This window comes from Perognathus longimembris, chromosome 3 (genome assembly GCF_023159225.1).
Source record: "Perognathus longimembris pacificus isolate PPM17 chromosome 3, ASM2315922v1, whole genome shotgun sequence".
Classification (NCBI taxonomy): Eukaryota; Metazoa; Chordata; class Mammalia; order Rodentia; family Heteromyidae; genus Perognathus; species Perognathus longimembris.
The window spans coordinates 76,101,319-76,129,249 of record NC_063163.1 but is presented as its reverse complement, the minus strand read 5'-3'; the positions used below and the strand labels follow the sequence as shown (position 1 = coordinate 76,129,249).

The following is a 27,931-nucleotide window of genomic DNA, read 5'->3' as shown; positions in this document are numbered from 1 at the left end:
GGATCGATGTTTAGAGTCAGCTCGGGTGCAAAAGTCCATGAGACTCTTATCTCCCATGAACCACCAGAAAATGGAAAGCAGAGCTGTGACTCAAAGTGGTAGGGCGCTAGTCTTGAGTGAAAACGCTCAAGAGACAGTGCCCAGGCCTTGAGTTCAAGCCCCAGGACTAGTACCAAGAATGAAAAGGGTGGGTGGGAGGAGGTGGGGTCACCTTGCTTTTGTCTCTCTCTGGTGCTGAGACTCCCCCTCCTGCCCTGGAGAAGGTCCACCCTGAGCATGGTGGGCCTGGCCTCTTTGGCTGAGGGTATGCATGGAGGGGTCCAGTGGCAAAGTCCCCATGCCAGGCCTGTGGCTGGGTCCACCCAGGCTCCTGCTCCTTCCCAGCATACTTTCCCTTCTCACTCAGGCAGCCAGGGCATTCACTCTTCTCCCCGATGAGCCATTTCTGTCAGGAGGGCACCCAGGGCCCCATCAAGCAGGCAATGGCTGCTGTGCCCAGCCAGGCCAAGCTCCTGGAACCACCAGGCCTGGTGTGGTGGGAAAGGGCCCAGCTGGGGCTCAGGCCAGCATTGCTAGTCTATGACTAAGGGTAGGGAGGCCATGTGTGAGGAGCCAGGGGCTGTGTGACCTAGGGTAGGCTCCCACCCTCTCTGAGAGAAAGCAGAATAAGAAGCTGCTGAGACCTGCTGCAATGTTCCAGATGAATATTACAACACCCAGGCTAAGGCCAGGGCAGGTGCCGACCCACCAGGTCACAGTACTCAAAGCAAGCTAGGGCAGGAAAAGTCCATGAGACTCTCACCAGGAAACTAGAAGTGCCGCTGCAGCTCAAAGTGGTAGAGTGCAAGCAAAAAAGTTCAGGGATGGTGCCCAGGCCCCAAGTTCAAGCCCTGAAACCAACAAAAAGAAAAATAAATGATCCACCCCGAAGGCAGGCAGGGCAGCTTCCTTGTCTGTTCTCCCTGTCTTATGCAATATGGTGGGGGCAGGGTGGCCGTTATTAATAGCAACTAACTAATCACTGTTAATATACACTTAATCGTAAGCACTAGTGACATCACATTAATGGGCATGGGTGTATGTTGTCTCTGTTTATGAAACCTTTTATTCTGCCATTTCTGCCTCATCCCAGACCTCCCAGGCTGGGGTGGCATGGGCCGGTGGTCTTTGAAGGATGGAGCTGTGGGAACAGCAGACCCAGAGGCCAGAGAAGACCCCAGTACTCTCTAAGGAGGGGCAGCCGCCAGAAAGGGGCTTCAGGATGGGTAGGATCCAGGAGGCAGGAAGGACATAGAAGGATCTCTGTGTCTGCTGAGGCAGGTCCCCCTCCCCAAAAGGTCCTTCCCAGCATCACCCCACTGCCTGGCCACAGCTAAAGCCACGTGTGTCTGAGCCCCAGCCCCGTGCCTGGTCTGTGGCGGGCGCCTGGCATCCATGTGCCCTTGTTCCAGCTGCGGGAGGCACAGGCAGGCCCCACAGGTCCAGCGGAATCGTGGTTTTTCTGAGAATTCCGGTGCCAGCGGCCCAGAGCAAACCCCGGGGTGTGCTGGGCGCCAAGGAAAACAGGAGGTGAGCTCATGGCAGGATCAGCGAAGGGATGGGGGTGCGCTTCACAAAAATGTGCCTGAGTTCTTTTCTAGCCTCCCCCTCCATCCTGCCCTCCCTCCTGTAATTCCCATCACCCTCCAAAACTAACCCATGTCCCATGCCACCTTAATGTACCTCCATAGCCCCACCTCATGCCTGACCTGAGGCCCCCAAGTCCTGCACACCTCAAATTCAGCAATTAGTCTCCCCTCCCCAATGTGGCGTGCCTCCTGTAGAGCCCTGACCCCACCTCCAAGCTCACCCCACTTCCCCCTTTTCTAGTTGTTCTCTTTGCCACCACCTCCATGAAGCCCTTGGTGACTTCTCCACTTTGGTTGTGGCTCCGCTTCCCTCTGCCCCAACCTCTGCCTTAGGCTGGTCACTTCCCCTCTCTGGGCCTCAGTTTCCCTGTTGGCAGACACAAGCTGTGAGAAAGGGACGACAGGCAGTGTGGGGCTCCTGAAAGCCAAGGTGTTCAGCAGCTCAGGGGTGGCTGGCCCAGGACAGGAGACTTTTCTGATTAGCTCGTTTATATTTTTATTCCTTGGCTCAGGAGGTAAAGACAGACAGAGACAGAGACCGAGACCCAGACAGAGCTCCCACATATTGGGAAACCGAAGCCCTGTCCATCATCCATTTGTGGAAAAACCTTAGGCAGGAGCACAGCCATGGCTTGGGGGTCCCTTGCACGCCTGGCGGGGGGAGGAGGGGAGGCAGGGGTGCATCTCTGAGGACCTGGACAGGTCACGATGCCCCCCCATTTTCCAGCAACCAAAGTCATCTTAACAACGACCTCACCCCACCTATGTGACAGTGGAAACTGAGACACAAGAAATTGGAGAGCCAGCCAGCACAGGACCTTGGCAGCAGCATGCTAAGCACCCTTCCCCATTCTCGGTGTGGAAGTTCAGAGGAGGAACTGGGGTCCAGCCATCCTGACCCTGGGGACTCCTACTTCCAGACTGCACCCGCCCGCTTTCCCGGTTTGGGCTGAGCACCTGGCGCCCGCCCCCCAGGCTGGATTGCGAGGGGAAAGGGAGGGCAGGAGAGAGGTCATCCTCTTAAGAGGCCCCAGGACTCAGTTTCCCCGCGGTGTCCCCCGGGGCCGGCAGGCATCCCGGCGGGCCACGCCCTTGGACGAAGAGCCAGGCGGCTGTTTACCCAGTGGCGGCCTGGGCAGCGGGCGGGGCCGCCGGGCATAAATATGCGCCGCGGGCCGAGGCGGCCCAAGCACGCGCCGCCCGCCGCCCCGCCATGGCCCGCGCCGCCCGCGCGCTGCTGCTGCTCCTCGCCGCCCTAGGCGCCGCCGGCCAAGGCCAGACCCCGCTCGGTGAGCGCCGACCCGGACGGGGCGTCCCGGGGAGGGGGCGGCGGGGGGCCGGGGTCCCCCGGGGTGTCCGGCGGGTTCGGGGTTCCCGGGAGCCCCACTAGCGCCGCCTGTCGACGCAGGCGGAGACCTGGCCCCGCAGATGCTGCGGCAGCTGCAGGAGACCAACGAGGCGCTGCGGGATGTGCGGGAGCTGCTGCGGCAGCAGGTGCGGCCGGGGTGCGGCAGGGGTGCGGAGCGGGTCCGGGGTCCGGGAATCGGGGCTCCGCGGCGGGGAGGAGGCCTAGGCTAGGGCTAGGATCGTTGGAGGACTTCAGGCCCTGGAGAGGGGTGCGAGGGCAGGGGAGGGTCCCAGGGCCACGCCAGGGGTGGGGTGGGGGACGAGCTGCGACCCCTGACCCCTCCGGTCCCCCGCCGCGCAGGTCAAGGAGATCACGTTCCTGAAGAACACGGTGATGGAGTGCGACGCGTGCGGTGAGCGGCCGAGTCTGGACGGGGCGGCGGGGGCGATCAGGACAGGACAGGCCGGGGCACGAGTAAGGGGGTGGGGGGTGAGAGGCTGAGACTGGAGAGATACCGGAGACAGAGACAGGAAACGGGGGACACGCGGCTGGGCGAGGCTGGGGACGGCGCGGTGCCCCCCACGCCCGGAGGGGCTCGCCCGCCCACGCAGCGCTAGCCCACGCCTTACCAGTGGGTGGTTCCAGATAAGCTCTGCCCTCACAAGTGGGCGTGGCGGTATTAGTCCCGCCCCGGGATGATCCGGATAGGCCGTGTCCGCTCGGGGCGTGGTCATCCCATCCCGGCCTGGGCGCCGCCGGCGCTGACGGCTCCGCCCCGCCCCGCGCAGGGATGCAGCGGGCTCGCACCCCTGGCCTGAGCCTGCGGCCGCTCCCGCTCTGCGCGCCGGGCTCCTGCTTTCCGGGGGTGGCCTGCACCGAGACCGAGAGCGCCGCGCGCTGCGGGCCCTGCCCCGCGGGCTTCACCGGCAACGGATCGCACTGCACTGACGTTAATGAGGTGCGCGGGACCCCCCATCCTGCGTAGACCTGACTCTGTCCCCGCCGCCTCTCCAACACCCTCCTTCCACCCGGACCACCCCCTCCTCCACTGGGGATTCTTCCCCAGACGAACCCCTCACACCTGGGGGCGCAGGCTCGGAAGGCGCCCAGGGGCGCCTGCCCTGGCAGACCCCATCTCCATCCACGACGCCCTCGACGGCTGCTGACTCCCGGCCCCACGCCGCGCTGCCCGCTGGGGGTGGTTCGCCCCAAGCTTTCCCCGCGCCGCAGAGCGTCCCCTTCCACGCTCCTCATCCCACGGGACAACGCCTTCGACGACGCGGCCACCCCTTGGCACGTTTCCCCCGCAGGCCGCTCCCTCCTTCCGCGGGGGATGCCTGCCTGGCCCAGTCCCTTCCCGCCCCCGAGGAAGCACGAGGTCCTTCACGCATCCAGAGCAATCGTGGGTGACCCTGGGGCCCACGGCCTCCGCCCCCGCGACAACCTGCTTCGGGTCCAGCTGATGGCCCTTAGTATTCCACACCCGGGGAGCCGCTGAGCCCTCTGACCCTCCGTGCCGCCTGCTCTCTACCCCCAGTGCACCGCGCACCCTTGTTTCCCCCGGGTCCGCTGCGTCAACACCAGCCCGGGCTTCCGCTGCGAGGCCTGTCCACCCGGCTACCGCGGCCCCGCCCACGAGGGCGTGGGGCTGGCCTTCTCTAAGGCCAACAAGCAGGTGAGGGCGCCCCCGCCTGCAGCACAAGGGGGCAACTTATTCGGGTAACCGATCTCGCTGCCACAGGAAGGCAGGGAATGACGGGGTCTGAGCCGGGAGGAGGGCCTGGGAGGAGGGAGGCGGGTGGAAGCGGTGTCTGAGCTCTGGGTATCTGGGTCTCCCCTCCCCAGGTTTGCACAGACATTAACGAGTGTGAGACCGGGCAGCATAACTGCGTCCCCAACTCCGTGTGCATCAACACCCGGGTATGGCCAGCGGGCTTGGGCTCCGGCGCAGACATGGGATGGGGCGTGGGTGGGGGATGGGGCACCAGCGACCCTTGATGACTCCCTCCTCCCCGCCTGGGCGCAGGGCTCCTTCCAGTGCGGCCCATGCCAGCCTGGCTTCGTGGGTGATCAGGCCTCCGGCTGCCAGCGGCGTGCGCAGCGCTCCTGCCCAGACGGCTCGCCCAGCCCATGCCATGAAAAGGCCGACTGTGTCGTGGAGCGTGACGGCTCGCGGTCGTGCGTGGTGAGTGTGGGCGCGCAGGGTCAGGCATCGCGGCTTAGGGGATCGGCCACGCCAGGGCACCCACTGACTTCCCCCTGCAGTGTGCCGTCGGCTGGGCTGGAAACGGGCTCCTCTGCGGCCGGGACACGGACCTGGACGGCTTCCCAGACGAGAAGCTGCGTTGCTCCGAGCGCCACTGCCGTAAGGTGGGCGGGGCCCGGAGGTCGCGGAAGTGAGCGTGGCGTGGGCGAGATCACACGGCCACGCCCCTTATACCTGCCGTGCCTGCCCCCAGGACAACTGCGTGACGGTGCCCAACTCAGGGCAAGAGGATGTGGACCGCGACGGCATTGGAGACGCCTGTGACCTGGATGCAGATGGGGATGGGGTCCCCAATGATCAGGTGGGGCATGGGCGGAGCATGAGGCGAGGCAGGTGTGGTTTGGTGGTAGGTGTGGCAGTTTGCATGCGGTGGGCGTGGTCGCGGCTCGGGTCTGTCGAGGGGCGTCACCGCAGTGAGGCGTCCTCTGCAGAGGAAAGGGGCCCTGGGATGAGCATGTCTGGGAAGTGATGCTTGCGCCCCCAGCCCCATTTCACCCTCCTGGCCTCCAGGACAACTGCCCGCTGGTGCGGAACCCGGACCAGCGCAACTCAGACAACGACAAGTGGGGCGATGCGTGCGACAACTGCCGGTTCCAGAAGAACGACGACCAGAAAGACACAGATCGGGATGGTCGGGGCGACGCGTGTGACGATGACATCGATGGGGACCGTGAGCATGGCTTGGGGGAAGGGCGGCAGGGACTCCAGTCCAGGGTGGCATTCCCAGGGTACCCAGATTACATGTGGGGGTGGGGAAGCACTTCACCCTTGGCCTCACGGCTAGCCATGCTCCCTGCTCTGCAGTTGTTCCGGCCGGACCTCAAGCCTACCGTCTGGTCTTGTCCCTCTGCAGGGATCCGAAATGCAGCGGACAACTGTCCCAGAGTGCCCAACTCAGACCAGAAGGACAGCGATGGTGATGGTGTAGGGGATGCCTGTGACAACTGTCCGCAGAAGGACAACCCAGACCAGGTGAGGGCAGGCATAGGCCCAGCCACTCACTTCCCACCCCAGGGCCCAGCGACACTGCCCTGCCCAGAGCACCGCAGTGGGCTTGGGGCAGTGGGATTTGGGGTCACAGGAGTTGTCTGTGGAGCAGGGTGGGGGTGGGCTCAAGGCTGTGAAGATCCTCCAATGCTGATCCTGCCCCCTCCAGAGGGACGTGGACCATGACTTCGTGGGAGATGCATGTGACAGCGACCAAGACCAGTAAGAAGGCCACCTGGGGTGGACAGCTGGTGGCTCTTACAGTCCTCTGAGTGTATCTCATGGTGTCTTTGTCCCCTTCATCCACTCTAGAGATGGGGATGGGCACCACGACTATCAGGACAATTGTCCCTCGGTGCCTAACAGCTCCCAGCAGGACTCAGACCATGACGGCCAGGGGGATGCCTGTGATGAGGATGACGACAACGACGAGGTCCCTGACAGTCAGGACAACTGTCGCCTGGTGCCCAACCCAGGCCAGGAGGACTCCAACAGTAGGGCGGGGATGTGCCCGGAGAGGGGGCGTGGCTTGGGAGGGGCGCGGGGGTGTCTGTGGAAGGAGGTAATTTGGGGTCAGTCGCTGGGTAGGCGGGGCCAGCCCGCAGTGAGAGGGCTGAGGCTTAGCCCACCTCAGTGTGGTTGTCACCCACCTCTCAGGGGACGGCGTGGGCGATGTGTGTCAGGACGACTTCGACGCAGACAAGGTTGTAGATAAGATTGACGTGTGTCCAGAGAACGCTGAGGTCACCCTCACCGACTTCCGGGCCTTCCAGACCGTCGTGCTGGACCCAGAGGGGGATGCGCAGATTGACCCCAACTGGGTGGTGCTCAATCAGGTGCGATGGGCTAGAGGACAGCGGTATGGGAGTGTCCGGGACCCCCACAGCAAGGCCCAAGGCCTCATGGCGAGTCTGAAACCATTTTTCCTTTGAACTCATCAGGGCATGGAGATCGTGCAGACCATGAACAGCGACCCAGGCCTGGCTGTAGGTGAGCGGATGAGAGGCGTGGCCTGGCAGAAAGGAGCAGGCCTGGGGGCGTGGCTTCGGCTGTGGTGTGGAGCTCTGTCAGAGTGGCGGAAGTGGATGGATGTGTCTGTGGGCAGGGCCGGTGCTTGAGGGCCATGGAGGGGCATGGCTTGGGGGCATGGTGGGAATGGGCACGGCCACCACCGGGTGGCAGGGCCCACCCCCCTGCAGGTGTTAGGGGAGGGCTGTAATCAGGGATGGGGTGCCGTGGAGGGGTGGGGTTGACTTCGGCCCAGTAAGGTCTCGGTCAAGGCCTGGGCTCAAGGGCAGGTGGGTCTGGGTCCTTGAGGGGCGTGGCCAATGATAAATTGAGGGCGTGGTCTGGTTAGGTGGGGAGAGGGCATAAGAAAGGAATCTGGGTCCTCGCAGTCCCTTTAGGCGCAGGCAGGGTCAGGGACTAGCCTGGCCATCTGAGCCCACTCTTGACCCCTCCTCAGGTTACACGGCCTTCAATGGTGTGGACTTCGAGGGCACTTTCCACGTGAACACCGCCACAGACGACGACTATGCCGGCTTCATCTTCGGCTACCAGGACAGCTCCAGCTTCTACGTGGTCATGTGGAAGCAGATGGAACAGACGTACTGGCAAGCCAGCCCTTTCCGTGCCGTGGCAGAGCCGGGCATCCAGCTCAAGGTCCCTGTGGCCCCCCCACCGTGCTCTCTGCAGCCCCCTCCGGTCCCCCACACCCCAGCCCATCCTCCCCAGGCCTCAAAGCCCTCACTCCATCTGGCTGCTGCCGAAAACCCCTTCAGGGTCCTCCATGAGTCCTTGAACACTCCAGAGTCCCCCAGCCTCTACCCTAGGCCTTGATTTCCTCTGAGCTGACATGGCTTCTATAGAGCCTTTAAAGACCTCCATGTATTGCAGAAGCACCCCCTAAAATCCCCAGGTTCCCTAAACTCCTTTATCATATATGCACCCCAAATCCACAGATCCTCTGAACTCCAACCTGTCCATTGACTCACAAATCCTCCTCTGAATCACCAGACTATTCCCTGAAAGCCATCCAAGAGGCCCTGTTTAGCTCCCAGCCGGGGCTCCAGGGCGGGCTCAGGTGCCCTGCGAGGTGTCTGATCCCCTTCGCTGTGCCATGGCAGGCTGTGAAATCCTCCACGGGCCCCGGGGAGCAGCTGCGGAACGCGCTGTGGCACACGGGGGACACAGAGTCTCAGGTGCGTCTGCTGTGGAAGGACCCCCGCAACGCGGGCTGGAAGGACAAGACGTCCTACCGCTGGTTCCTGCAGCACCGGCCTCAAGTGGGCTACATCAGGTGGGGACCTGCTGCTAGCTTCTGTGGGGGAAGCAGGAAAGGGGTCTGGACTCTCCTGGGGTGAAGGCTGTTGGGCCTCACCATCTCTCCCTGCAGGGTGCGGTTCTATGAGGGCCCTGAGCTGGTAGCCGACAGCAACGTGGTCCTGGACACCACCATGCGGGGTGGCCGCCTGGGGGTCTTCTGCTTCTCCCAGGAGAACATCATCTGGGCCAACCTTCGGTACCGCTGTAATGGTGAGTGGCAACCGATGGGGCGCAGCCCCAGAGTGGGAGCATGGTCAGAGATGGGGTGTGGCCAAAGGTCAGGCATCTCCCTGCAACAGAGGTGTGGTCATTGAGAGGCGTGGTTTGTGGGCGTAGTCACAGAAAGGAGCCACCTAAGATTCTGAGTCTCCCTCCACTTGGCCCTCTCTCGCAGACACCATTCCCGAAGACTATGAGGCCCAGCGGCTGCGGCAGGCCTAGAGACCTTGGTGCACACCCACAGATGAGGGAAGACCTCACCACGTCGTCTGGCTGGGAGCCCAGTGCCCAGCCCTGAGGGGAGGCCAGCCTTAGGGGGGGACCAGAGAAAAGAGGCAGAGAGGCAAATAAAGTGTGTGAGGGGGACTCTATGCTGTGGTCTCTGTGCAGGGTGGCGGACATGGGGCATGCAGTGTCAGCTTGCTGCTAGGGCCTGTCCAGTCCCGGCCTGGTCAGGTCCCTTACGTAGGTCTGCTGTCTGTCCGCGTCTAGGTTGTGGCCATCCCCAGCTGTGGGTAAGCTAGGAACTCCCAGTGGAGGTCAGACTCAGGATTCTGAGGCCTGGTGTGTGGGTCACCCCATTTCAGGACCTGCCTCCACACACAGGTCAGGAGACTGAGAGAAGTGTAGGGGACAGGTGTCCTGTCATTCCGAGTGGAGGCACAGGAAGGAGGAAGAGCCAGAGCCGAAAACATTTCATTTTTATTACATTTCATTACAAAGGATGCAGACATACAAAGACAAGCCCTCACCAGAGGCTGGGGTGGGGCGGCCAAGGGTACCCTGAGCCCCGCCCCGCCCGCCTGCCCGTCATGGCACCCACAGAGGGACCTTGTGTGGGTCTGGCATGTGCATGCTGGGGTAGAGCCGGGGTTGTGAGGGGCACAGGCCAGGCAGGGCTCTGATGGGTGCATTTGCATATATCAGGGGACCACCCAGGTGCCAGGCTGACCCTGTGTCTGGGTGCAAGGCCATGGCTCTGTCCCGGGTCCTCTGTGGTCGGGAGTATGTGACAGGCTGGGCTAGACTGAGCATGGAGGGGCCCCCAAATTACAGAGCATTGCAAGGCAGGGCTCCCCACAAACCCAGGCCCCTGTCCCTGGATCCCAGGAAGGGGGGAGGTGGGCAGAGCCAGTGGCCAGCACCGTCCCATGGCCCTGCTCCAGCTGCTGGGGTGGGGCCCTGTGGGACCAAGAAATGGCAGGGGAAACTGAGGCACCAGGCACATGGGGCTTGCTCTTGACCCCATGTCCGGAGAGTACCCCAGCACCCATTACCCCATCTCCTGCCCCCAGAGGGGAGAACAGCAGATGGTGCCAGTCAGGGCTAAGCCTGATTCTGCTTGACAGGGCGCATCCTGGGGTGCAAGCAAATCAGGAGGCCCTGCAGGAGCAGGCATCAGGTGTGGGGGCCTGAGGCACCACACTCTCCCTGACCTGGAGGAACAATGGACCAGGCCGGGGGACCCCTGGCAGGTCTCCCTGCACCAGGTTAGGGGCCATTTTTGGAAATTCACAAAATTCAGAATCCAAGCCTGGGCAGGGTGGAGGAGGAGGGGTGCTGAGGACCCTTCAGGGGCAGGCAGGGCATAGGCAGCTGCCCCTGCTCCTCAGGCCCAAGGGATGGCGGTCTGGCAGACACGTGGGCCTCCACAGGCCATGGGGCAAAGCTGGTAGGCAGCCAGCTGCCCCCACAAAGAGGGGGGACACAGGGACAGCCAAGGCAGGACTGCAAAAGTTCAGAGCCTTCTTAGGACACAAGGGCTGATCCTGTCCTGTGAGCCTCAGGAGATACAAAGCCACTCCCCCAGGGGCCTGAAGGATAAACTGAGGCAGGGGATGCCTGTCTTGCTTCTGTCTGGGGGAAAGGGTTGCACAACTGGGGATGGGGTGGGGGAGTCTGGCCAAAGCCAACAACACATGGTTGCTAGTTAGGTTGGGGAAAATGGCCTGGCTCCTGACCTGGCCCCCGACCTGGAAGAGAAGACCTGCAAGGAGACAGGTCGGCAGACACTCTAGGCCAGGGCCAGCCCTTCCCATGCAGCCTCTTAGAAGCCACAGTATTCTCATGTCTAAAGGAAAGGGCCGGGTCCCTCCGATGGAAAGTCTAGGTGATTTAGGAATATTCCACAGAGGAGATCTAAAATCCAGACACAGGTCCCACAATATCCCCTGCCATGGGTCAGGAGGTCTGCTCAGCCACCGAGAGCATGGCTGCTTCTAGAATGAGGATGCTAGGCCCCCTGGGTTGAGGCAGGCCATGCATCTGTCCGGGAATTCCAGGTCATCCTTGGGAAAAGCTTAATGGGGGTCACCTGTGTGCCAGGCTGCAGGCTCCCCGGCCCTGCGTGGGGCATGGGAGGGGACAGCCCCGCTTCTCCCAGGGTCTGCACAGAGGACTGGCAGACCAGGGCACAGGAAGGAGCCTGGCAGGGACCCTGTGTCTGATCTGAAAACCACATCCAGGCAGGTTGTGTGTGATTTTATTAAGGCCAGTTTTTTTTGTTTTTGTTTTTTGAAGTTCTTCATACAAGTTTGATGGTAGCCAAACCACCTATGTATGTGTAAGTTGCCTTTAAAACAACAAAAAAAGATGTCCCTACTCTGTGCCCAGCTTCTACCATGTAACTGTGGCCTGAGCCCCGGGCTGGGGCTGGGCGGCACTGTGGTGGCAGGTGCTGTGGTGGCCAGAAGCAACCTGTGCCAGGGGCCACCTGGCTGCGTGGGGAGGAAGCGGAACACATGAGGGCCAGAGTTGGGACAGGACACTAGAAGTGGGAGGGGCTGGCGAGGTCAAGGTTCAATCAGGGAGGGAACACCCCATGCATGGCTCCCTGTCCACTGTGCCCAGTGCATTGCCCAAGGCCCCGGGAAGCAGCTGGACCTGGGCCTCTCAGAGACCCTCAAGAAAAGCCCAAATCATTACCCACAGTTGCAGAGCACTGGCACATAGCCCTGCCACCGGCTGGCCTTGCCTCCTGGCCAGTCCCTAGCCGGCGCTGGCCCTGCCACCGCCCTCCTTTTCCTTCTGGAAGAACCTGGGGGATGAAACCACAGAGCCAGGCTCGTGGCTCTCGAGCCTTGTTTCCAGTCAGCATAAAGATAGGACAGAGGGTTCCAGGGTTATAAAACATGCGCGCAGGTGTGTAGCCGGAAAGGTTCGGCTACTGTCTACAACGAAAATGTAAATAGAAACCGAGAGGGAGAATGTGGGACCCACACACAGATGCAGCCCCACTCGAGGATGCAGCGCCGCCCAGGTGGGACCCTAAATAACAGCATCATGGATGGCAGGGGTGCTGTGGGAATGTGCTGTGTGTGGGCTCCCGCCCCACCCTGCTTGCACCCTGGCCCCTCAGCCTGCCCGAGGCCCCACGGGTGTCGCAGTGTCCACTCTGCCCAGTGCTGGGTTCTGTGGTGCCATTGGGCAGGGCGGGCAGCTCTGCCCCAGTGAATGGGGAAAGGCAGTGAGAGCGGAAACAGTCAGAAAGGACCTAGCCCAGCCCCCCACTGCCGGCTTTGCCCCTGAGAGCAGGTGGCCTGTGTCTTGGTGGTGGGGAGGAGGGTACCTGATCCCAGTCTGGCGCCAGACCGGCTTGGCTTCAGCAGGAGGAGGACAGCCGGGGCCCGGGAGCCCAGGGACAGGCTGGCAGGACGCTGGCAGCGCTGTAAGCTCAAATCACAAGCTCAGCCGTTGGCGGAGGACAGACAGACGGAGCATGGCCGTCCCCTGGCTGGGGGTGCGTGTCAGGGAGCACTGACCCGCGGCGGCATGCAGCCAGCCGCTCACAGACGGTCCATCCGGAAGGTGTCCTCTGTGGCCGGGTCAGCCAGGACCATGTCTGGGTCATTCAACATGTGCAGGCCGTCTAGGGTCAGGGGGTCGATTTTCAGCTCGTCCAGAGGGAACTGACTGTCGGCATCAAAGCTCACATCGCTGACCCCAGCCAGGGAGCCGGTCAGTTCTTTAGACAGGCTTGGGGGAGACTCCCCGGTCACTGTGGGTGAAACAGACGGCTTCATCTGGGGGGCAGATGCCAGCCCTCATGGCCCCGCAGCATCAGAGGCTAGGGGAGGGCGACAGCCATGGTGGCCCCAGAGGACCTCCAGTGCCCACAGCAAGGGGCTGACATCAAGGCCCCAGGGCCTCTCACCAGGCACAGAGGTGAGCCCAGGAGGGGGTGGGGACCAGGTCCCCCTGTTCCCGCCATGCTGAGTTTGAATGAACCCAGGACATGGGCCTTCATTTACTACTGGCTGCCCCCACCCAGGGAGGGCAGAGCCCAGGCCACACCGAGGCCATGGGGGCCCTGAGCACGGACCCTTCCATCCCAATGAAGCCAGTGGGGCCTGCCAGGCAGAGATGAGTCCCCTCAGCAGTGCCAGATCACTTGTCCTGGCCCCTAAGGAAAAGCCAGAGCCTCCCTCAGGGTGTGGCCTGTCCCCCATCCCTGAAGCCCCACCCAGGAGGCGGCCGGGCCAGGCGAGTGGCCAGTTCTGCAGAAAGCACAGGGCTGGATGCCTGCCTAGGGCCCCAAGGCTAAGGGAGTACAGGGGCAGGATGGGGTGCAGGAGAGGGATGCAAGGGCACCCTGCATCACGGCTCACCTGTGAGGATGATATTGGGGATGCTGCTGTGGCTGGCATAGCCGAGTTGCGGCGCATCATGCAAGCTCCCGTGGCTGCCTGTGAGGCCCATCATGGCTGCTTGTGAGTAGCTGAGCGCAGCTCCGGGGCTGTAGAGGCCGCTGGAGCTGAGAGTGCTTTCCATCATATTGAACTGCTCCAGCTGTGGAGCGGACAGGAGGTTGTGAGGACGAGGAGGCCCTACGACTGCCTGCAGTCTATGTGGTTGGGGTGCTTCCCCTTTGGGGAGTGTGGGGGTCCAAGCTGCCCGAGCACCTGCCCCCAGCCCCAGGCCACTGTTGCTCTCAAGGCATGGTGGGTGGATGGATGGATGGAAGGACAGATGGACGGATGGGTGGACAGGCGAGTGACCAATCCAGGCCACAGCTGACCAACCCTCCCTGTCTCCAGACTCTGTCCATGGCCTACACTGAGTCTGCTGCCTGGCGCCAGGCCTTGACCTCCATCTGCCACTGGTGCCAAAGCCAGGGCCTCGCCCTCTGCTGCACAAAGGCGGGAAGGGCTGGTGGGCGGCAGCGGAGTGTGGGGATGCTGGGGCAAGTATCTGCAGCAGGCACCTGGCTACCGCTCACTCACCTGATGGGACAGTGCATTGGCCTGCCGGGCCGCCATCTGCTGCTCATAGTAGGAGTCCCCAAACACGCCAGCCAGGCCGGAGGTGTGCTGCCACAGAAGAGAGGCTGTGTGGCCGCTGCCCAGGCTGGGCTGGTGGGGAACAAGCCCCCCCTCCCCCGCCCTGTGCAAGGTGGGGGACATGGCGGCTGACTGCATCTCAATCTTGGACAGGGGCTGGTTCCTCCCTCCTGCTCTTGAATGCCTGGGGAGGGGGGAGATTGCACATGGACGTGGATGGAGAGGGACAGCTGGACTGGCTTGTGTCCAGTCACACGGAAGGGTCAAGGCCGGGAGCACACCTGCCCAGCCCGATCTTGTGGAAGCCGGGGCTCGGCTGCTGCCTCCTGTGCCCAGCCACACCCTGCTGTCCCCCCCTGTGGCCTGCACGCGCACATCCTGGAGTGTTGCCCCATCTCCTAGGCTCCAGCCCAGGCTTCTAGAAAGAACCCTGTGTGCTCAGGACTTGGCCACAGGGCAGTGCCCATTGAGCTGCTCCCTGACAATGTCACCAGTAATACTGAGGATGGATGAGTGAAGGAGAGCACAGGCACAAATGCTGCCGCCGTCATGGAAGCTGGTGAGGCGGCCCTGAGGCAGAGAGAGTGACATGAGCTCCCACATCAGGCTCCTGCTGGGGAAGCTCTGGAGGAAGTGTCAGCACTGTGTTGGGGTAGGGACCAGGCTGTCAGAATGGCCACAGGCTGAGGCCCAGGACACAGAAGCTTGGGGCTGAGGTTCCTCCTGGGAGGCCACACTGGGTCCAGGTGATGGCCTGGAAGCCCTCTGGCCCCCTGGGGAGCCCTGGTCCCTTCCTGTGTCTGTCTGAGCCCCTCCCTGTGCCTGCATTACCCACAGCCTCCACCTAGCAGTGGCTGAGACAGACAGACACATGGCTGTAAGGTGGCTCTGCCGGGATGGGCCAAAGGGCCCAGGAGAGGCTGTCCTTACTTAGCCATCCCACAATAGGGTGGGCTGGTCCCCGTGCTGGGTCCCTGGAGCATGGGCAGGGGCCCAGCACCATTCACCTCTGTTGTGGGGCTGTGCCTCCCACCGGGGAGAGAGGAGGCAGGCGCTGGCCTAGAACTGACATGGGGGGGTTCCATCCTCAGGAGCCCATGCCCTGCCCGCTCCGGCTTTGAGGGCTAAAGTATGTGGGTGGCTGTTACCAAGGCCCAGGTGGGATGGCTACCCAGGATGTTACACATCTGAGTGACAGGTCCCCATGGAGAAGAGCACTGAGGCAGCAGGGGGCAGGTGCCGGGCACACACACTGACTGCAGGGCTTGAGATGGCATGGGGTGAGGCAGGCAGACAGGGCAGCGAGGGCGGATGAGGACAAGGTGCATGGACAGGACAGTGAGGCTGGGCATGGATGGGGTATGTGGACAGGGTGCATGGGCATGATGGCCAGGGTGGGCACAAAGATGTGGATGGGGCCTGAGGCTGGGCATGGACAGGGTGTGGATGGGGCCTGAGGCTGGGCATGGACAGCGTGCGGATGGAGCCTGAGTGTGGTGGAGGAGGGGCCTTACCTGTGGGGAGCTTCCGGGTGAGAAGCCTTGGTTGGAGACAGGCGAGGTGGGTGACTGGTTGGCCGGGGAGCCGGCACTGGTGCGGTACTGCTGCAGAGCAGGTGCCTGTGATGACAGACAGGTGCTGGCTCAGCATTTGGGGAGCAGTAGGGTCCCCAGAGCTGAGGGAGGTGGGCAGACAGGGGTGGTGTGGAGGGAGGGGACCCAAGGCCCTGCTAGAGCCAGAAAAATGTCCCAACTCTTGGAGCACAGATAGAGGTGAGACCCAGCGAGCTGTGGAGGCAGACAACCAGACACGTGTGTACATGCATACACATGACACCCACACAGGCCCCTCATACCTACACATGCATGATGTGTGTACACACACAACACACAGAATGTACCACACTCATGCACACGCATACACATGCCACACGGGCACACAGAACTCCCATGCTCACGGCTGGGCTTGCGTGCACCTGAAGCAACCCACACACCTGCATATGGGATGCACTGGCCTCTGCTGGGTGCTCAGCATGTGGAGTACCCCATCCCCAATGCCATGCCCATGTGCATGCCCACACATGCCTGCCACCTGTGCCCATCCACCCACCGCAGGGAAAGCCGGGCTGGGCACGAAGGGCAATATCTAGCCCCGGTGTTCCTTACTGTGGGCCCTGCCATGTCCCAGATCTCTGGACCCCACAATGGCAGTCAGGAATTCAGGGCCACTTGTGGGGCTGAGGGACAAAGGGCACAGGCTGTCCAGGGACACCTGGGGTCTAGGGGCCAGGGTGCAGGGCAGGCAACTTACGGTGCCCCGAACACGAGTTCCTGATGGATGCCCTCCCACGACAAGAAGCCACAGGGATCTGGCTTGTGCCTCAGTTTCACTGTGCCCCCCCCCCAGCTTGAAGATGAAGTGGTCATCACTGCCCAGTGCCCAGCCCGGGGCACCAACAGGACAGACACAGCCCCTGGGCTCCCCTGGCCCCCGCGTACCGAGGCCACGTCAATCCCCATGGAGGTCTGGGCCGAGGTCTCTGGGGGGGACTGGGGGAGGGAAGACGGCGTGGTGACAGCCAGCGGGGGCAGCTGCGGGCCCCGCGTGAGGCTGGCACTGGGCATCAGGGGTCCGCCTGGAGGGAGGCCGACGGACACCTGGGAGGGGGGTGGGGGCGGCTGCTGCTGAGAGGCGGGCGGCGGGGGTGGCGGGGGCTGTGGCTGCGGCGGGGGCGGCTGCTGGGAGCCGCCCTGGGCGAAGAATGTGTAAGGCAGCTGCTGCTCCAGAGACAGTGCATCCATGGCCACAGCCTGCAGAGAAGAGGTTGTGGGTGGGCAGCCGTGGGCCCTGTGGGCCCCACCTGAGGCCAGGGACCCAGGCGTGCAGCCAGCCAGCTGCACCCAGGAGGTGCTGCCCTCAGGGCCCAGGCTTCCTGGCCACACAGGCAAGCACAGGAAGGCCACACGCCAGGAGCCCAATCAGCACTGCACAGGGCTCCCCCTCCCCCAAGACTTCTGAAGGCCCTGGGGGCAGGTGATGGAAACACCACCTTGGTGAAGAGAGAAAAATCAGCCCAGGGAAGTTTGGGGTATGTGAGTCAGGACAAATTCATGGCTAGGGAGCCCCGAGGGTGGGTGGTGGTGGTGCAACTGGGTGTTTAAAAAAAAAAAATTGAGCTAGGCACTGGTGGCTCACACCTGTAATCCCAGATAGGAGGCTGAGAACTGAGGATTGTGGTTCAAAGCCAGCCTAGGCAGGGAAGTCCATGAGACTCTTAATTAACCACTGGAAAACTGGAAGTAGCACTGTGGCTCAAGAGGTAGAGCACTAGCCTTGAGCTAAAGAGCTTAGGGACAGCGCCCAGGCCCAGATTTCAAACCCCAAGACCAACAAAAAGAACTGAAAACCTCAGCAATGCACTGGATCCATGAACCCACCCACCGGGCCCTCGCACCTGAGTTATGGGTGACAGTGGGGACAGAGTGGGTGACACCTGCTGGGGCTGCTGCCGCCTGGCCTCTGTACTCAGGGACAGGGGGTTAACGCCGGCCGGCTGGTGCTGTGGAGAGGAGCTGGGAGTACTCATTCCTGGGAGGAGGAAAAAGAGAAGGAGCCCCCTGAGGGAGGCCCAGCCACACCCCCAGAAGGGGCATGATCCACGGGCCCAGCCAATCAGCACTTCCCAACCTCTGGCGGAAGTATGTGATTGGCCTCCACACATGTGACCAGGCTGGTCCAATGAGAGTCTGTTCTGGGACTTTGGGTGGAATTCCAGGAAGGCCTGGCTGCAGATGATGAGGGAAGGTCTGGCTTCTCAGATAAGATGAAGTGGGAAAGCTCAGTAAAGTTGGGGGACAGGGCCGGGGGCGGGGGGCTCCATCTCCATCCAGCCACAGGAGGGAGGTGGGACTTCTTGGCTTGGGAACTGACCTTCCTGGCTTAATCACTTTGATCAATCCCACCTTGCAGATTCTGTGGTTTAACCTCAAAGCTCTCCTTGTGTCCCTTTAGCACACTCATCCCCATGTCCCACTGGCATCTTCCCCAGCACTCCTCACTCTGTGGTGCCCCAGTCCCAGCTGTGCCCAGGGCCTCCTTCTCCTGCCTCTCCCGGCTGGGGACCCTCATACTTGCTCAGCATGGAGGCCTCTACTGCCTTGTCCCTCACCCCATCTTGGCCCTCACGTGCTATGCCCTGTGCCCTGAGCCTTGGATCGGGGGGCAGGGGGTGTTGACCCCTGCAGGGAGCATGAGGAGAACATGTGGGGCCTGCTGGTTGCCTTTGGATGACAGGTGGGCCCCGGGCCCCACTTGACCCCCATTCACCCTGAGACCCGGCTTCCTCACTGGGAGATGGACGTGATTACCACCATCTGTTGAGGTTGGCTGTGAGGCCCCACAGGGTTGTGGGCAGGCTGAGGGCTCTGGCTCAGGCATTGGAGCTTCTGACTCAGCCAGCAGGCAGGGCCTGCCTGTGGATGCCTCCTGCCATGTCCCAGCAGGTGGCTGGCAGCTGCAGAAACACACCCAGTGTGTGCAGGGGAGGTGATGTGGGGCTGCCCTCCTGTGCCCAGGGAAGCTGCTCACTGGGCAAGCTTGGGCGCGCCTGCCCTTCCTCTGGGCCTGCTGGCTCTGCCTGGCCCAGGGCCTGGGAATGGGACACAATGCCCTGCTCTTCCAGTGGAGCTCTGGAACGATGGCATCTCAACACATCTCTGTGCCTTGGCAGCTCCTGGTGCATGCCACGTTGGCACCTGGGCCACCTCAGGGCCCGAGGAACATTGGAGGAGCCCTGGTTGGGAGCAGATGTCAGGCAGTGAAAGGCAGAAGGGAAGGGTAGAGCACAGAGGAGCAGACATGAGGCAGCAGGGCCAGCTGGGGCCTGCTGTGAATAGGAACATGGCCACCTGACCTGCTCTGGGCTTCCCAACTCCACAGAAAGGAGAGGGAGGCACCAGTGACTCACGTCTGTCACCCCAGCTACTCGGGAGGTTGAGATCTGAGGATCATGGTTCAAAGCCAGCCTGCATGGAAGTCTGTGAGACTCTTATCTTCAATTTAACAGCAAAGAAGCCCTAAATGGAGCTGTAGCTCGAGTGGTAGAGGGCTAGCCTTGAACAAAAAAAAGCTAACGGGGGCTGGGGATATGGCCTAGTGGCAAGAGTGCTTGCCTCGTATACATGAGGCCCTGGGTTCAATTCCCCAGCACCACATATACAGAAACTGGCCAGAAGTGTCGTTGTGGCTCAAGTGGCAGAGTGCTAGCCTTGAGCATAAAGAATCCAGGAACAGTGCTCAGGCCCTGAGTCCAAGCCCAGGACTGGCCAAAAAAAAAAAAAAAAAAAAAAAGGAAGAAATGTCAGACAGCACCCATACCCTGAGTTCAAGCCCTAGTACTGGTGTGTACATGCTCATGTGCATGTGCACACACATACACACGTGCACATGCACACACACTCTCCCTCCTGTGCAGATAAGCACACTATTAGCTGGCCTGGATGCAGAGCAGATTTAATCCTCTGCTGGCTGGCCAGCCTCCAGGCTGGTGTGGGGTGGCCAACGTCCCTGGAGCGGCCAGGTGGGCAGGCTGGGCAGCCGGGCATCTTGCTGCCGGATGGGAATGCAGCCAGCTGGAGAGGAAGTCCAGGGCAGGCAGGTGGCACACAGGGCCCACTGGGGGCAGGGCAGCCTGGGCACCAGGCCAGAGAGTACACCCTGCCCGGCCTCCTGTGCTCTGGCGTGTGTCCAGGGAAGTGGAATAGACCATATGTCCCAGGCCTCTCCATTGCCACCAGGCTGGGGCATGTGTATATGCGTATGTAGACTGCCTGGAGCTCTGTTCAATGTAGAAAGCATGCATAACGCAAGAGAGCCGGCCAGGGAATCGGCTGGTTTGTGGACAACAACGGTGGGTGTGGGGACCGGGTTGCATACATGTTGTTTTCTTCTCCTGGTTTATTTACACTGGGGTGGGTGCTGGGGGTCTGCCAAGGGCCCTGCCTTATGTGGCAGAGGGGGTATGGATGCCACAGGAAGAGGCCCATGTGCAGAACTGGAGAATGGAGCAGGGAAAAAAGGCTCTGCCGGGGAGGGACCAAGCCAGTGCAGTGACCCCCAAGTCCACCTTTGGTTCTCACTGGGCACAGGCATGGCAGCAGACACCAGCTGCCAGCTAGGTCTGGGCCATGCTATGTCCTGGAGGGGGCGCTGGGCCCTAGCAGGCCAAGGGCCAGGCTGTGGCTGGCAGTGTTGCCTGGATGCCCACCAGCCAGGGCGCCTGGAAAGCCCAGGAAGAGGGGTGACTCAGCCCATAGAAGTCCTGGGCCAACAGTGGCACAGCATGCCCCATGCCCACTCCCCATGGTCACCCCATATATTACCCCAACCCCCAGCTGCTCCATGCTACCTTGCCCCTCTGAAAGCAGCTAGTGGGCAGAACCAGTGCAGGTGCTGGGCCCCTGAGCCATCCCTTAGCATCAAGGTGGTGCCAGGGGCTGGTGGCTCAAACCTGTGACCCTAGCTACTCAGAAGGCTGAGAGCTGAGGGTGGCGGTTCAAAGCCAGCTGGAGCAGCAAAGTCTGTGAGACTTTTCTCTAATTAACCACCAAAAGCCAGAAGTGGTGCTGTGGCTCAAAGTGGTAGAGTGCCTTGAGCAGAAGAGCTCAGGGACAGTGCCCAGGCCCCAAGTTCAAGCCCCATGACAGACAAAATTTAAAAAAAAAAGTTGAGCTGTGCCTTGCTAGGAAAGCGGACAGTGCACTGAGCCGAGATGGGGCAGGAGAGGCACAGACTGGGTGAGCACTGGCTCATTCGGCAGCATGGGTCAGGCACAGCCCAGACAGGTGCTGGTCTCCTGGCTGAGGCCAGTGGGGCTAACCTCCCCTGGGAAGCCAGGTGCAAAGCCATGGCCATGGCAAAGGCACAGGGAACAGGAAGGTGGCAGCCCAGCCCCAGGAACACTGAACAATGGTGCATGGTCCTGCAAGGCCCAGGGGAGCAGCTGGGCATGGAGGTCCAGACTGAGGATAAGGGAGACAAGGCAGCAAGGATGGGCTCAGTGACTGTCTGGAGAACCATGGGGTCAGGCAACATGTGTTAAGGCCCTGTAGTGGACATGCTGAGCTGTGGGGGCCAGGCCAGGAGTGGGGGCAGGGGCTAAGAAAATGTCAGCTAGGCCTGGGTGGCCTCTAGGACCACTTGAGGAGGGACAAGGGATAGTCTGGTGACACCTACTTTGTTGAGCCCTTCAGCCTCTACCCAAAGCCATCACCCAGTCCTGGAGGCCTTGTGCCCCACACCCTGGGCCGTGGCCCCCACGTGCCCCTACACTGCACATGGGCCTGGCAGGTCCTTACCTTGGCTGGAGCCGAGGCCCGGATGTGTGAGGCTGGAGTCTGGGCTCCTGGTGCCACTGAGAGTAGGGAAGGCGGGGAAGGCGGGCTCCTCGGGGTCCAGCGGCGTGGGCAGAGGTGAAGGGAAGTGGATGTTGCTCAAGTCAGGCAGGGATCCCCCAGTGTTGTGGGTGGTGGGCATCAGGGATGCAGTGCTCTCTTGGTCCGCAGATGGGAAGATGCTGCAAGGGGCCGGAGGCGAGGGGTGAATGGTGGGGTGGGGGGGCCTGTGGCTGGAGCATGGGGTCCTGGGGCCAGGCCTGGAAGGGTGTGGAGCCCAGAGCAAGACCTGGCAGGGTGGGGACCTGGAGGGCAGGGCCCGGGGGCTAGGTCTGGCAGGGTGGGGGGGCCAGAGTGTGGGGACCCAGGCAGAGGGGGCCTGGGAAGTGGGGTGCCAGGGTCCCAGGCAGACATACTTGATCCCAGGGACCTCACAGGACTTGGGCCTGGATCCTGCCTGAAAGAGAAGACATGAGGCTGGGAGATCGTGAGGTCATCGGGTGCCCTCAGCGTCCCCCCTGGGAGGACCAGGCCCCTGTGGATGCTGCCCTGGGTGGGCCGGAGCCCCCCAGGGCTCCTCCACCAGCCATGGGGCCACAGAGTGATACGACCCCCCCCCAGCAGCAACCCTGGGGCTCCTCCTGTCACAGGCCCTAGTAAGGAGGCTCCCAGCCACGCCTAGGCAGCTGGGTGGGGAGGAGTAGGGTGGGGCCATGTGTGGCTTCCCACTAGATGAGGGGAGCCCAAGGGATGAGAGGAGGGAGTGAGATGAGGGGAGGGTGCACTGTGAGATGAAGAGAGGCCGCGGGATGAGGGGAGGCTGTGGGATGAGGGTAGGGGACACCGTGGGAAGGCTGGTTGACGTCCTTGCCAACACAAAAATGAGCAAGGGCCAGTCAAATGGGACCTGGGAGGACATAACCAGGGGTCTGCTGGGACCCTGCGGCAAGGGACCGCCCCAAGCCTTGGGCTGTTCCTCTTCAAGGCAGGGCAAAGGGCAGAGGCCAGGGGAGGCTACCCCAGGATCATCAGATGCCAAGATGGAGCCCCATGGCAGCAACCCAGTCCCACTGCATCCTGGGGTCAGCCGGGTGCAGGTGCCAGGCAGGGGACTGGGTTCCACCTTGCTAGGGCCCCTTGATGTAAACCCATGCACTGGGGCTGGGAATGTGGCTTAGTGGTAGAGCACTTGCCTATTCATGAAGCCCTGGGTTCGATTCCTCAGTATCACATAAACAGAAAAAGCCAGAAGTGGCGCTGTGTCTCAAGTGGCAGAGTGCTAGCCTTGAGCAAAAGAAACTCAGGGACAGTGCCCAGGCCCTGAGTTCAAGCCCCAGGACTGGCAAAAAAGAAGGAAAGAAAAAAAAAAACCCGCATGCTTGACATAGCCCTGAGGAAAGCATCATGGGAGCTGCTGGGGATGGGGTGGAAATAGCTGGCTCACACACCCACCTACACCGGGTTCTTTTCCATTTTTGTGCTGGTTCTGGGGCTCAAACTCAGGGCCTGGGTGCTCTCCCTGAGCTTTTTCACTCAGAGCAGGGGCTCCACTAATTGAGCCACAGCTCCACTTCCAGCTTCCCCCACCCCCCATCCCCCCCCCTCGTCTGTCATGGGGCTTGAACTCTGGGTCTGGGCGCTGTCCCTGAGCTCTTCAGCTCAAGGCTAGCACTTTATCACTTGAGCCACAGTACCACTTCTGCTTTTCTGGTGGTTAACTGGAGATAAGAGTCTCACAGAGGAGCTGGGGATATGGCCTAGTGGCAAGAGTGCTTGCCTCATATACATGAGGCCCTGGGTTCGATTCCCCAGCACCACATATACAGAAAACGGCCAGAAGTGGCGCTGTGGCTCAAGTGGCAGAGTTAGCTAGCCTTGAGCAAAAAGAAGCCAGGGACAGTGCTCAGGCCCTGAGTCCAAGCCCCAGGACTGGCCAAAAAAAAAAAGAGTTTCACAGACTTTCCTGCCAGGCTGGCTTTGAACCATGATGCTCAGATCTCAGCCTCCTGAGTAGCTAGGAGTACAGGTGTGAGCCACTTCCAGCTTTTTTTTTGCTAGTTGACTGATGATAAGAGTCTCACAGGCTTTCGTGCCCCAGCTGGCTTTGAACCATAATCCTCAAATCTCAAACTTTTATTTTTTTGCCAGTCCTGGGGCTTGGACTCAGGGCCTGAGCACTGTCCCTGGCTTCTTTTTGCTCAAGGCTAGCACTCTACCACTTGAGCCACAGTGCCACTTCTGGCCCTTTCTGTATATGTGGTGCTGAGGAATCGAACCCAGGGCTTCATGTATATGAGGCAAGCGCTCTTGCCACTAGGCCATATTTCCAGCTGCTCAGATCTCAATCTCTTGAGTAAATGAGTAATTACAGGCATCTGGTGGTCTTTTTTCTTTAGAAGTACTGGGGTTTGAACTCAGGGCCCAGGCCTCCTAGGAAAGTGCTCTAATGCCACACAAGCAGCCCCTTTTGATTCAGTTCCTTTTTGAGTGGGGTCTCACATTGTACCCAGGCTGCTCTGGACTATGATCCCTGTTTGTGCTTCCTGCCACAGCTGTGAACACAGGCTTCTGCTGAGATGGCAGCTCACAGACTTCGTCTGGCCCATCCCTTCAGGATTGTTGGAATTACAGACATAAGCCACACTGCTTTTACCTTTTTGGTGTCCCACGTCTGCTTGGAAAGGTTCTTGTCTGCCTCTGATGTGGAGCCCTCCATTCCTGGGACGGTCAGCAGGAGGACTAAAGCAGGGAGAAGGATGAGGAGGAGAAGCCTGCTTCCAGCTGTGTGGGCACCAGAGGCCCTTCCCTAGCTACCATGGCTACCAGGAGACTCGTCCCAATTGTAACGGCTGAGGCTATACCAAAGCTACTGGAGTCCCACCGAAAGTAGTATACATCCTCCAGAGAAGGACATGGGAGCAGGCCTGGAGCCCCAGGATGCCACTACCCTGTGCCCCCCTGGCCAGCCCCCCACCAAGGAGCACAGCTCCCATCACTGGAGTCCCATGGCCAGGCAGGCCTCCCCAGGCTGCCAGCAGCAAGCACAGGGCCAGGTGCTGCCTGGCAGTTGGGAGAGCACCATGCAAGTCAGGGTGGGGCCACACGATGTGCACCTCGGGACGGCCTGGAACCAGCCATGCCCGAAGGCTCCTGTAGTGAAGGCCTCCAATCACTCCTCCAATTCCCATCTTTCCTCTTGTGCATATTGGGATGGAATCAGGGCCTCATACCCTGCATACATGCTGACCAAGTGGCACCCCATGCTTCCTGCTCCCTTCCTCCCATCCCTCCCATTTGGCATTACTGGGGTTTGAGCTCATAGCCTGTGTTTAGTGGGCAGGTGCTTCACCCCCTTCTTGCACTGGTTACTTGAGATAGAGTCTTTCTCCTTGCCTGGACCATGACCCTCCTATTTTACACTGTCTACCATAGGTAGGATGGCAGGTGCCTGCCACCTTGCTAGCTCTTCCGTTGAGACGGGGTCTCCTGAGCATGCTGTGCTACCTGGCTGGGAATGGAGACCCTTGCTGTGCAGCCTCCTGTGTGGCTGGGAATGTGGGCACGAGTGACAGGACCTGGCTTTCAGTCATGTCCCAGATCCCTTCCACATCGCCTGCCAGGCCTAGGTGACTAAGCCAGCAATGAGCTGGCACAGAGCCGTTGAGCAAGAGTCAAGTGTGACATTCTGGGTAAAGCTGCACCTGAAAATGGGGGTCTGCTCCTGGACTCATAGTTAGGATGCCAAACCCCAATGGCTCACTGTCTCTCCTTTGCAAAGAACTTTGCAAAGAACCCCTTGAGGAGCCCAGAGACACAATGCCCCTCCCCCCGAACCCAAAAACAGAGCCACAGTGCCTTTGCAGGGGTCGTGTCCTCTTCCAAGAAAACCCAACTCAAGTACTCCCACCTCTGAGTGGTTCGTAGCTCCCGCCCTTCCCCAAAGCTCTGAGCCCTGGGCCTGCTGCTGGAGGCTGGGCTCCTCTTTTCCTGGTACCTCTTTTCTGGTGTGCATCCTGGGAGGAGGCTGTGAAGGAGTCTGGCGGGGTGGGTGTCATCGTGCTCTGGTGTAGGGCTGAGTCTGAATTAGTCCTGGGGGCAGGAGGGAGATAGTGAGGCTGTAGGGCCGCTGCAAGCCCCGTAATGTCCAGGGCAGGCCAAGGGGGCACTGTGGGAAATGCTAAGGGCATCGCTGCAGGATCTACCAGAGTGGCCATGGCCCTCCACATGCCAAGCCACACTACACGACAGCTGGCAGCAGGTCTGTCCTCAGTGTCATTCCCCCCCACCCCTCATGGCTCCTGGCTTTGGAGAACAGCTGGGCCCCCACCAGGGCGCAGTGTGCCTGTCTCTGGCCCCACAGTAGGCCTGCACTCCAGCAGCATGCTGGCAAGCCAGGCATGGCAGGCCAGGAGGTGGTGGCCCCTCTCGCTGTGGGAATCTTGCTGCAACCAAGCCCAGCACTGGATGGAGCCCAGCAGTGGCCTGGCCTTCCACCTGGGGACCCAGGAAGGGTGGAGAACAGCTGCTGGACTGGAAAAATGTGGGCCTGGCTGGCGGGGCCTCAGGGAGACAGAGCACAGTACTGTGTACAGCCAAAGGGGACGTCCTGTCACTCATGCAGACAAGGGACACATCCACAGGAGGAAAGAGGAAATGCATGCTGGTGTTCCCACCTGTAATCCCAGCTACTCAGGAGGCCGAGATCTGAGGATCACAGTTCAAAGCCAGCGCAGGCAAGAAAGTCCCTGAGAATTTTTTTTTTTTTTTTGCCAGTCGTAGGGCTTAGACTCAGGGACTGAGCACTGTCCCTGGCTTCTTTTTGCTCAAGGCTAGCACTCTTGAACCACAGCACCACTTCTGGCTTTTTCTATATATGTGGTGCTGAGGAATCGAACCCAGGGCTTCATGTATACGAGGCAAGCACACTACTGCTAAGCCATACTGCTAAGCCCAGTCCCTGAGAATTTTATCTCCAATTAGCCAACAGAAAACTAGAAGTGGAGCTGTGGCTCAAGTGATAGCGTACTAGTCTTGAGTAAAAAGTCTATGTAAAATTGCAAGGCCCTGAGTTCAAGCTCCAGAATTGCACGTGTACATTCTCTCTCTCTCTCTCTCTCTCTCTCACACACACACACACACACACACACACACACACAAAACAAACAAACAAAAAACCCTGAAAATGGCAAGCTATAAAACTATCCAGAATGGAAGGAGGAAGAAGGGAGGAGGGAGGAGGGAGGGAGGAGGAGGCAGAGATGGTGGCAGGCAGGGTTTTGGGGAACCCTGCTATGGTCTGGTGCTGTATTGATAAGTCTAACCCTCTGTCCAGGCCCAGACACCCCATTGTTCAGGTGGCCTCAGAGGGTAGCCCTGCCACTGACCTCCTCCAGCTGGAGTCCGCAGGTGGTGAGAGGTACACGGTGCCGTAGGGGCAGCTGTCGGCGTTGGCAGAGTTAAGGGGCTGGCATGGTGTGCTGCCTGGGGGGCCCAGTACCCCTGGCCCTGACTGCCGTGCCCTAGGAACAGCTGGGCCACAGGCATTTCCTGCCTAGCCCTGAGGCCCCACCCGGCCACCCTGCACTGGCTTCCTGAGGCCCAGGGGCCCTGGGCCAGCCCTGCCCACCATGGGGCTGGTGGGCCACAGAAGGTAGCCGCAGGCAGGGGGAGCTGTCTGCAGCCCTAGGTTCCCCAGCAGCTGCTGGTGATGGGGACCAGGCAGGTTTCTGCCCCACTGGGCTTTGCACCAGCATGGGCTCCTATGGCCTCAGAAACCCGCTGGGGCCCACACTAGGAGGCCAGGTCCCTGGGGGAGACCTTCCTGGGAAGGCCTGGAACCTGGAGGAAGCGGCAGGCAGGGCTGCAGGCCAGCTCAGGCCGTGGTGAAGGATATCTGCCGCCCATGCTTGTCCACTGACAGTGGCCGGCGGTGGGGTGAGCCCAGGCGGCTGCGCTCCCGATACACCCGGTCCACCAGCCCGTGGTGGCGCGTTGTCCGGCTAGTGTCGAGGCCCGAGGACTGGAAGGGCGTCTGGGATGAGGACAGGAGAGAAGGGATAAAGCCAGGCACTTGTCACCAACTGCGGCCCTAGCTCTGTATGAGAGATGGTCCGTTGCCACTTGGTAGGGGTCCCCTGCCTCCCAGCCCCCCCATCCCGGGGTAGGGTCACAGAGCTGGGATGGCCAGGCCTGGGGCCGCAGGGGTGCAGGGTGGCTGGTATTCATGGCCAGGCAGAGCAACTGAAGCTTGGGCCTGTGCCGGCGGGGAGCAGGCATGGGGGCAGCTGCAGCCTGGCCAGTCAGCTGTCCATCTCAGGAGGCTTCACCCCTGGAGGTGCAGCCAAGACAGGGCCAGGTGCTGGCCCCACGGGCCCAGCCAAACCCAGAGTGCTCTTGGTCTTCCCTGGTGTCTTGTTGGATCCCTGGCTCATGGCACCTAGGGCAGCCGAAGACCCCAGCCAGGCCGTCTCCCCCAGTCTCTGTCACAG

General features: G+C 61.1%; 2 protein-coding genes across 8 annotated transcripts in view; one reads left to right on the top strand and one right to left on the bottom strand.

Annotated features, from left to right (window-relative positions):
- The first annotated feature begins 2,831 nt into the window (after nt 1-2,831).
- Nucleotides 2,832-9,130, top strand: LOC125348933 (cartilage oligomeric matrix protein). Its single transcript, XM_048342601.1, has 19 exons — nt 2,832-2,917; nt 3,037-3,122; nt 3,337-3,388; nt 3,765-3,934; nt 4,514-4,651; nt 4,822-4,896; nt 5,003-5,161; nt 5,242-5,346; nt 5,436-5,543; nt 5,753-5,912; nt 6,096-6,214; nt 6,399-6,451; nt 6,542-6,723; nt 6,887-7,065; nt 7,171-7,219; nt 7,695-7,891; nt 8,356-8,528; nt 8,625-8,764; nt 8,949-9,130. Exons 1-19 carry the CDS (start codon nt 2,842-2,844, stop codon nt 8,993-8,995), a joined length of 2,268 nt encoding a protein of 755 aa, XP_048198558.1. The 5' UTR covers nt 2,832-2,841; the 3' UTR covers nt 8,996-9,130.
- Nucleotides 9,131-9,458: 328 nt separating this feature from the next.
- Crtc1 (CREB regulated transcription coactivator 1) overlaps nt 9,459-27,931 on the bottom strand; it is a 39,189-nt gene continuing 20,716 nt past the window's right edge. For 2 of the 7 annotated variants that reach the window (XM_048342602.1, XM_048342604.1), the window contains 12 exons: nt 27,337-27,474; nt 26,828-26,889; nt 25,438-25,532; nt 24,097-24,182; nt 21,860-21,900; nt 21,408-21,625; nt 17,507-17,640; nt 16,551-16,862; nt 15,567-15,671; nt 13,996-14,082; nt 13,381-13,561; nt 9,459-12,770 (listed from right to left, as the gene is read on the bottom strand). In XM_048342602.1, the coding sequence (XP_048198559.1) occupies nt 12,559-12,770; nt 13,381-13,561; nt 13,996-14,082; nt 15,567-15,671; nt 16,551-16,862; nt 17,507-17,640; nt 21,408-21,625; nt 21,860-21,900; nt 24,097-24,182; nt 25,438-25,532; nt 26,828-26,889; nt 27,337-27,474 (1,671 nt within the window). In that variant the 3' untranslated portion in view covers nt 9,459-12,558. The remainder of the gene's footprint in view (nt 12,771-13,380; nt 13,562-13,995; nt 14,083-15,566; nt 15,672-16,550; nt 16,863-17,506; nt 17,641-21,407; nt 21,626-21,859; nt 21,901-24,096; nt 24,183-25,437; nt 25,533-26,827; nt 26,890-27,336; nt 27,475-27,931) is intronic. The other 5 variants (XM_048342606.1, XM_048342603.1, XM_048342607.1 and 2 more) reach the window with 5 other exon arrangements.

What these genes read in the sequence shown, in the direction of transcription:
- LOC125348933 (XM_048342601.1), top strand. Translation starts at nt 2,842, where the DNA reads ATGGCCCGCGCCGCCCGCGCGCTGCTGCTGCTCCTCGCCGCCCTAGGC. An exon ending in ATGGGGTCCCCAATGATCAG is followed by an intron (nt 5,544 to 5,752) that starts GTGGGGCATGGG and finishes CCTGGCCTCCAG; the next exon opens with GACAACTGCCCGCTGGTGCG. An exon ending in AGGCCAGGAGGACTCCAACA is followed by an intron (nt 6,724 to 6,886) that starts GTAGGGCGGGGA and finishes CCCACCTCTCAG; the next exon opens with GGGACGGCGTGGGCGATGTG.